General features: G+C 38.8%; 1 protein-coding gene and 1 non-coding gene across 2 annotated transcripts; both read left to right on the top strand.

The window, feature by feature from the left end:
- The first annotated feature begins 4,011 nt into the window (after nt 1-4,011).
- trnaq-cug (transfer RNA glutamine (anticodon CUG)) lies at nt 4,012-4,083 on the top strand. The gene has a single exon. It is a non-coding gene; the product is annotated as a tRNA-Gln (tRNA).
- A 270-nt stretch (nt 4,084-4,353) lies between these two features.
- Nucleotides 4,354-7,490, top strand: rbx1 (ring-box 1, E3 ubiquitin protein ligase). Its single transcript, XM_061973488.1, has 5 exons — nt 4,354-4,520; nt 5,643-5,721; nt 5,890-5,960; nt 7,221-7,306; nt 7,383-7,490. Exons 1-5 carry the CDS (start codon nt 4,443-4,445, stop codon nt 7,393-7,395), a joined length of 327 nt encoding a protein of 108 aa, XP_061829472.1. The 5' UTR covers nt 4,354-4,442; the 3' UTR covers nt 7,396-7,490.
- Nucleotides 7,491-9,972: the final 2,482 nt, after the last annotated feature.

Below are 9,972 nucleotides of genomic sequence, written 5' to 3'. Positions count from 1 at the left end.
TGAAATAGTCAATAAAAACAATGTATATTGTGTGGTGTATGAATCAAATAGTCAATAAAACAATGTATATTGTGTGGTGTATGAATGAAATAGTCAATAAAAACAATGTATATTGTGTGGTGTATGAATCAAATAGTCAATAAAACAATGTATATTGTGTGGTGTATGAATCAAATAGTCAATAAAACAATGTATATTGTGTGGTGTATGAATGAAATAGTCAATAAAAACAATGTATATTGTGTGGTGTATGAATCAAATAGTCAATAAAACAATGTATATTGTGTGGTGTATGAATCAAATAGTCAATAAAACAATGTATATTGTGTGGTGTATGAATCAAATAGTCAATAAAACAATGTATATTGTGTGGTGTATGAATCAAATAGTCAATAAAACAATGTATATTGTGTGGTGTATGAATGAAATAGTCAATAAAAACAATGTATATTGTGTGGTGTATGAATGAAATAGTCAATAAAAACAATTTCATTTCATTTCATTTTTGTATTTATCTCCTTCATTGATGTGCATCTTTGATAGACAACGGTCAGAAACTAAACACATTTACAGACCAAAGCCTGAGAAGGAGCAGATGAAGAAAAATCTTATATTTTCCTGCCCCCTTCAACATAATAAATAGTCTTATTTAATGGATATCATACAAACCAAGCGAATACATCCAAATATAATGAAAACAAACAAAAAACACAAGTGCAAAACTTCATGAAGTACAAACCAAACAAAAAAAGTAATATACACCTCACGGGATGATACCAAACAAATACAAAAAATAAGTCAATTAATAAATATAAAGCAAAATGTAAACATATGATCTTATTGTTCTGTCTTTATATATTTTTTTCAATTGGAATATATTTTTACAATCTTTTATCTCATTGTAAAGACAATTCCATATTTGACCCCACCACTGATATACACATTTGTTTTAAAGTTGTCCTTGAATACTGATGTTGGAAATGACCTTTTCTTCTACGCTCTTCATTCTCACAAGTCATGACAAACATTTGTTGTACATTTGCTGGTAATGTTTTACTTTTAGCCTTAAACATGACACACAATGACCACATTTGATTAGATTTTTATTAAGGATCCCCAATAGCTGGTTGCCTCAACAACCAACTAGTCTTCCTGGGGTCCACAACTCAATACAATTACAAGTAAAAGCATATAATTATAACTACACAATAAATTAAATTAAATAAAAGCATCAATAAGAAAACAAGCAAACAATTTACAGTCACAGAATAATTACCATATACAAACCCCGTTTCCATATGAGTTGGGAAATTGTGTTAGATGTAAATATAAATGGAATACAATGATTTGCAAATCATTTTCAAGCCATATTCAGTTGAATATGCTACAAAGACAACATATTTGATGTTCAAACTCATAAACTTTTTTTTTTATGCAAATAATCATTAACTTTAGAATTTGATGCCAGCAACACGTGACAAAGAAGTTGGGAAAGGTGGCAATAAATACTGATAAAGTTGAGGAATGCTCATCAAACACTTATTTGGAACATCCCACAGGTGAACAGGCTAATTGGGAACAGGTGGGTGCCATGTTTGGGTATAAAAGTAGATTCCAAGGATGGGGTGAGGGTCACCACTTTGTCAACAAATGCCTGAGCAAATTGTTGAACAGTTTAAGAAAAACCTTTCTCAAGCAGCTATTGCAAGGAATTTAGGGATTTCACCATCTACGCTCCGTAATATCATCAAAGGGTTCAGAGAATCTGGAGAAATCACTGCACGTAAGCAGCTAAGCCCGTGACCTTCCATCCCTCAGGCTGTACTGCATCAACAAGCGACATCAGTGTGTAAAGGATATCACCACATGGGCTCAGGAACACTTCAGAAACCCACTGTCAGTAACTACAGTTGGTCGCTACATCTGTAAGTGCAAGTTAAAACTCTCCTATGCAAGGCGAAAACCGTTTATCAACAACACCCAGAAACGCCGTCGGCTTCGCTGGGCCTGAGCTCATCTAAGATGGACTGATACAAAGTGGAAAAGTGTTCTGTGGTCTGACGAGTCCACATTTCAAATTGTTTTTGGAAACTGTGGACGTCGTGTCCTCCGGACCAAAGAGGAAAAGAACCATCCGGATTGTTATAGGCGTAAAGTGTAAAAGGCAGCATGTGTGATGGTATGGGGGTGTATTAGTGCCCAAGACATGGGTAACTTACACATCTGTGAAGGCACCATTAATGCTGAAAGGTACATACAGCTTTTGGAGCAACATATGTTGCCATCCAAGTTACCATGGACGCCCCTGCTTATTTCAGCAAGACAATGCCAAGCCACGTGTTACATCAACGTGGCTTCATAGTAAAAGAGTGCGGGTACTAGACTGGCCTGCCTGTAGTCCAGACCTGTCTCCCATTGAAAATGTGTGGCGCATTATGAAGCCTAAAATAGCAGAAGGGAGACCCCCGGACTGTTGAACAACTTAAGCTGTACATCAAGCAAGAATGGGAAAGAATTCCACCTGAGAAGCTTCAAAAATGTGTCTCCTCAGTTCCAAAACGTTTACTGAGTGTTGTTAAAAGGAAAGGCCACGTAACACAGTGGTGAACATGCCCTTTCTCAACTACTTTGGCACGTGTTGCAGCCATGAAATTCTAAGTTAATTATTATTTGCAAAAAAAAATAAAAGTTTATGAGTTAGAACATGAAATATGTTGTCTTTGTAGCATATTCAACTGAATATGGCTTGAAAAGGATTTGCAAATCATTGTATTGCATTTATATTTACATCTAACACAATTTCCCAACTCATGGAAACGGGGTTTGTAAATATAACTACACAATATAAAACCAAACATCATCATCAAGCAAACTAATTTAAAAAACTCAGATAAAATATTACTCTCTTTTTAAAAAGCTGTTTACTTTCAATGCAGGTGAGAATTGGAGGCAGGTTATTCCAAAGCGATAAAGATCTATAAATAAAAGATTTCCACAAAGCATTCTTCCTGGGACGAGGGAGTACAAAATGCCCCTCACTGGACGCCCTGGTATTGTGATTATGTATAGTGCTGCTGTCAACTATTTGGGCCATGAGACAAGCAGGAGTTTTACTACTGATTACTGATTAGAGCAATATTAGAGTATTAGCTGACTAGCTGTTCTGCACTGTGAGCCAGGAAAGAGAAGCATGCATTTGGTTCACGTTGGTTCTTAGTCAACAACCAAGAACCAGCCTTGCTGCCCTTTTCTGGACAATCTGGAGCTTACTGATCTCAGCACTTGCAGCAGACGCCCAGACTGGAGAACAATAGTCCACATGACACAAGACAATCTGACAAAGAAGAGGTGGATCAACAAAAGCAGCACATTTCCTGGAAACACCAACAGCCTTTCCATCTTTGTAACGATTTCACTGATATGATTTGACCATTCAGTCCAGCATCACTCCAAGGAGCTTAATTGGCACTTCTGACCTGTTCAACTATTGAAATACCTCACATCCAACTTTGGCTCACAAGATAATTAACCCTTAATGGCCTGGTCCCCAATATAATACTTTTGGTTTTTGCGATGTAAAGGACAAGTGTGTTACATCCTGTCCAGTCTGCACAGCTTGTCTTATATACTACATGAAGTACACTGCATGATATAAGCTCGCATCATCGGCATAAAGAACCAATCTTGCACATCATTGGTGAATATAGAGAAAAGTAAAGGTCCTAGGCAACTTCCCTGTGGAACACCACAATCTAAACTTCTGCTATTAGACAAGCTGCCATTAAGATACACTTGTTGTGATCTTGAGGACAAATATCCACATTAAAGCTGAAGTATTAAAACCATAACATTTAAGTTTCTCAATTAAAAGAGAGTGGTTGATCACGTCAAATGCAGCACTAAAATCTAACAGCACAGCTCCAACCAACATAGAATGATCTAGAAGCATTAAACCAATCTTCCGTCACATGAATGTATTTAATGTCAACAAAGAGGTGTTGGCCTCCATGAGGTTCCATGGTGTAATGGTTAGCACTCTGGACTCTGAATCCAGCGATCCGAGTTCAAATCTCGGTGGAACCTAACTTTTGTTTCTAAAATTCCCTTTGACTTGAGGAGACATTTCATTCATCGATCGTGTTCGCTTTACAAGAATGTCTTATTTGACGAAGTATTCACTATAAATTATTCACAGCTACTTTGCCAAAAAACACCTTTCAAAATAAAAGCTTTCACTTTACGGCTGAAGTCGCTTTACATTAAAAACAATTCCCAACAATCTGTCGCTGTTCGTGCCAGCGTCATCACTTTATGAAACACAAACGTGCATGAGTGCGTCCACTGGCGATTAGTTGCGTCGCTGGAACGTCATTGAAAGAACACCGGAAGTTGTATGTTCTTGGCGGAAGTCGTACTTAGTGTGGCCAGCTTGTCGCTAGAAGATGGCAGCAGCGATGGACGTCGACGCACCGAGCTGCTCCAGCAGCGGAGCGAGCAAGAAGAGATTTGAAGTGAAGAAGGTGTTCTTTGCAGCCTTCTTGGTCATCTTTATCGCCCTTCTGTTCCCCAAGGAAACGCAGTTAGCAACCGAGCATGCTAAATTGCTAACGCTACATCACGGCGGCTTAAGTTAGCTTTAGCTTTAAATTAGCTTGATTCTAATAGCGTGACTTTGCGCTTCTTGTTCATGTTTCGGGTGCTTTATTTTTATTCAATAACACGTAATGTATATGTTATCGGTGTATATTACTGTATATTGTGATAAATAACGGAACATTTTGTGACGCAATTGAGGAAATAGGTTAGCTTAGCATGTTAGCTAACATTACCTCTGACAGCAGATTGCTAAACTCAAAACAATCTATAACTTATCTATAACTATATGTGGCAGATATATACGTTGTGAAATGAGTTATTTACACTGAAATATTCTGTAGATGATCATTGTTTCCAAACGGTGTCTGTAATACGGCAGTAAAACGATTGATCAAACAAAACAGAAGTCATGGTCCTGGACCCACTAGCTACGCAAGCTCGCTCTCCAATCAGCTAAACAGACTCAATAACTCCACGCTGACATTTTGGAGAATTTACTGAGGAATTTGTGAAAGTGAAACAATACAAAAAGAATGTTATTGTAAGTTAATAACACTAACATATTAGCTAATGCCAACCAAGGTAGCTTGATGTCGTTACGATAGCAGGTAGAAATATGCATGAAAACACTCCTACAGACATCACACATGGGACACTTTAGTAAGTAAGAATAGTTTTAGTTATATTGTAAAACTTACAAACGTTGCTTGGACTGATGAATGAAGAATCCATACGAGTAGAAACGTTATGGATGGCTAGAAGTCTCAAGGGTTTAAAGCTTTAACCAGCAGGAAACACTAGCATTCACCAGGCAGGACCTGCAGTGAGTGAACTCGTCCAAAAGATGGCGCCAGAGCAGAAACAAACACACCATTCAAGTGTCTTTGCATGTGTTTAACGTAAACAATTTAAAAAAAAATCCATTAATTAGCTGCAGGGCCGAAAGTGTAGGAAACAAACGTAGCGGCCTATAGTCTAATATTTAGGGTAAGTTTTATTTTCGTGTGAGCTGTGCTTACTAACGTGTAGTTTGTTTTCCCCACTAGTGGAACGCTGTGGCACTGTGGGCCTGGGACATTGTTGTGGATAATTGTGCTATTTGTCGAAACCACATCATGGATCTTTGTAAGTGGACTCTTTGATTAGTCTTACATGACATTTAATCAGCTCTGCTTCTTTTCAGGCATGCTAGTAACTTTGTTTCAAATCAATACTTAGAATGGGAATGTTCTCTGTTGAATAAAATGTGAGTTTTATTGTGAAATGAAGTTGAAGTTGTCCTCCTGCCCTCAGGTATAGAATGTCAGGCCAACCAAGCTTCTGCCACGTCTGAGGAGTGCACCGTCGCCTGGGGGGTCTGCAACGTGAGTGACACCATCACTTCTCATTTTACTACAAATCTGCTTTCTTTCATTCAATTAGAAATACACATAACATCTTTTTTGGACTCTAAGGCGCACTTCATTCTTTCATTTTCTCAAAACTTGACAGTGCACCTTCTAACCCGGTGTGCCTGATGTTCTTACTGACCTTGAAGCTATTTTATTTGGTACATGATGTAATAAGTGTGACCAGTAGATGGCAGTCACACAGAGATATGTGTGGACTGCAAGATGACGCCAGTAAACAACACCAAAACTTTTAATGTTCCATTGAGAATATAGAACATTACACACGGCACTCAAAAATCTGTCAAAATGTTTTAGTACGACTTCGGTAAGCTATGAAGCCGCACCGCTTGATGGATTATCGGAGTATTATGGCTACCATAGTCAGACGTACTGTGCTTCAACATATGGTATTATTATGGTGTGTGTGTATAAGGACTGCAAAATGGCACCCATTAGCAGACATATTATCTAGTGTTTTGTTTCACAATATTATACAAAAGCAACTTTTCTTACCTTCTGGTACCTGCTGATGTGTATTTGAGATCTGCATAAGTCCTGAAAATTTGCACAAGTCCGCCTTTGTAGTCCATCAGTAATGTTCTTCTTTTCCTCTATCTTCTTGTTATGTGACATTCACTGTTGCCATTTCTAATATAAAGTAGTGTAAAGTTCTTTCTTATATCTGTCAGTAAACTCACCATGAAAGCACTAAAACATACTGGTGTAGTGACTTGACATTATTCACCCAATGAAATTTAGTTATTAGAGAGTTCCGGTCACGGGACACATTTCGGGTGTTGTTGTTGCACTAGTGAGCCACGGATGAGGAGATGCTGCTCTGTTATTGATTGAATGTCATTAAAACAGTTAGCGCCATCTTTTGACACTTCCACTCCCGTCCTTGCACGCTACAGCGCTACAACAAAGATGACGCTGTCCAAGTGGAGGCACGTAAATAAGAGCGGCCACAAACTGGCACATCCTGAAGAGAGTGTGAGAAAGTGATGTGTAAAACATCATCTATTTTGAGCAAAGAAGCAGCATGACATGTTATGGAAGTCTTTGACTTTTACAAAATCATCATCATAATATGACTCCTTTAATGCAACTTATAATCTGCTGCACTTGGACCTGACTAGACGTGCTCATCAGCAGTGTGCCTTATAAAGTGTGCCCTATGGTCCATAAAAGAGGTCCTAAATAAATAATTGAGTATGTTGTTGTGTTCCACAGCACGCCTTCCACTTCCACTGTATTTCCCGCTGGCTGAAGACCAGACAGGTGTGTCCACTGGACAACCGAGAGTGGGAGTTCCAGAAGTAAGTTCCTTCTTTCTCAAAGTCACACTTTCAACCTAAGCCACATTCAAATGACAACACCTTCATTTCCTCACAGGTATGGCCATTAGCTGCTGTTTGTTCTCCACCTTTTACCCACAATGCAGTTCTACTTGCTCTTTTCTTCTTGCAAATAAAATATGATTCTTGCTATTGTTGGAACTTGTCTGACTTGTCTCAGGCCTTTTCACTCTTCTTTATTTGCCTTCAAAGTCACAACAAGTTGTTTATTTAGACCATGACAACAAGTTGTTTATTTAGACCATGACAACAAGTTGTTTATTTAGACCATGACAACAAGTTGTTTATTTAGACCATGTAGAGCAGGACAAGTTGTTTATTTAGACCATGTAGAGCAGGACAACAAGTTGTTTATTTAGACCATGTAAAGCAGGACAACAAGTTGTTTATTTAGACCATGTAGAGCAGGACAACAAGTTGTTTATTTAGACCATGTAGAGCAGGACAACAAGTTGTTTATTTAGACCATGTAGAGCAGGACAACAAGTTGTTTATTTAGACCATGTAGAGCAGGACAACAAGTTGTTTATTTAGACCATGTAGAGCAGGACAACAAGTTGTTTATGTAGACCATGTAGAGCAGGACAACAAGTTGTTTATTTAGACCATGTAGTGCAGGACAACAAGTTGTTTATTTAGACCGTGTAGAGCAGGACAACAAGTTGTTTGTTTAGACCATGTAGAGCAGGACAACAAGTTGTTTATTTAGACCATGTAGAGCAGGACAACAAGTTGTTTATTTAGACCATGTAGAGCAGGACAACAAGTTGTTTATTTAGACCATGTAGAGCAGGACAACAAGTTGTTTATTTAGACCATGTAGAGCAGGACAACAAGTTGTTTATTTAGACCATGTAGAGCAGGACAACAAGTTGTTTATTTAGACCATGTAGAGCAGGACAACAAGTTGTTTATTTAGACCATGTAGAGCAGGACAACAAGTTGTTTATTTAGACCATGTAGAGCAGGACAACAAGTTGTTTATTTAGACCATGTAGAGCAGGACAACAAGTTGAAGTGCGGAGCACAAATCAGACTTAGGACTATGAGATCCACATGAGTGGTGTACCTTACTGACTTACCTACTTACTTATTTACCTTCTTACTGACTTACTTACCTACCTACTTACTTATTTACCTACTTACTGATTTACTTACCTACTTACTTACTGACTGACCTACTTACTTACTGACTTACTTACCTACGTATTTACCTACCGTACTTACTGACTTACTTACCTACCTACTTACTTATTTATTTACCTACTTACTTACTGACTTACTTATTTACCTACTTATTTATTTATTTACCTACTGACTTATTTACCTACTTACTGACTTACTTATTTACCTACTTACTGACTTACTTACCTACTTACTTATTTACCTACTTACTGACTTACTTACCTACTTACTTACTGACTTACATACCTACTTATTTACCTACTTACTGACTTACTTACCTACTTACTTATTTACCTACTTACTGACTTACTTACCTACTTACTTACTGACTTACATACCTACTTATTTACCTACTTACTTATTGACCTACATACTGACTTACTTACCTACCTACTTACTTATTGAATCACTTACTGACTTATCTACTTACACACAATACTTGTACTACACAATCACTACACACAATTACATTACTACACTGTCATCCATTCATTTTCTACCGCTTGTCCCTTTTGCGGTCGCGGGGGGTGCTGGAGCCTATTTCGGCTGCATTCGGGCGGAAGGCGGCGTACACTCTGGACAAGTCGCCCCCTCATCACTGGGCCAACACAGATAGACAACATTCACACACTAGGGACCATTTAGTGTTGCCAATCAACCTATCCCTCATTGGAGGTGGGAGGGGCCTATCCCCAGGTGCACTCTTTGGAGGTGGGAGGGGCCTATCCCCAGGTGCATGTCTTTGGAGGTGGGAGGGGCCTATCCCCAGGTGCACTCTTTGGAGGTGGGAGGGGCCGATCCCCAGGTGCATGTCTTTGGAGGTGGGAGGGGCCTATCCCCAGGTGCATGTCTTTGGAGGTGGGAGGGGCCTATCCCCAGGTGCACTCTTTGGAGGTGGGAGGGGCCGATCCCCAGGTGCATGTCTTTGGAGGTGGGAGGAAGCCGAGTAGAACCCACACAGTCACGGGGAGAACATGGACACTCCACACAGAAAGATCCCGAGCCCGGGATTGAACCCAGGACCTTCGCATTGTGAGGCACTACACACAATTACATTACCACATGATCACTACACATAATAGCATTACTACACAACCAACACTACTTTTACTACACACAATCAACACTTTCTTACAACATAACCAACACTGTTTTTAATACACACAACACTAATATTACTACACTATCAACTACTTTTACTACACAAAATCAACACTATTAATACACACAACACTAAGATTACTAGAGAATATTTAAACACTAACATTACTACACAATAATAAGATGACTATGTTGTAGTGAGTGATAACATTACTACACAATAAGATGACTATGTTGCAGAGGTGTGGACTCGAGTCACATGACTTGGACTCGAGTCAGACTCGAGTCATGAATTTGATGACTTTAGACTGGACTTGACAAAATGTAAAAAGACTTGCAAC

This window comes from Nerophis lumbriciformis, linkage group LG22 (assembly GCF_033978685.3).
Source record: "Nerophis lumbriciformis linkage group LG22, RoL_Nlum_v2.1, whole genome shotgun sequence".
In the NCBI taxonomy this organism is placed as follows: domain Eukaryota; kingdom Metazoa; phylum Chordata; class Actinopteri; order Syngnathiformes; family Syngnathidae; genus Nerophis; species Nerophis lumbriciformis.
This window is presented reverse-complemented; position numbering and strand designations above follow the sequence as displayed.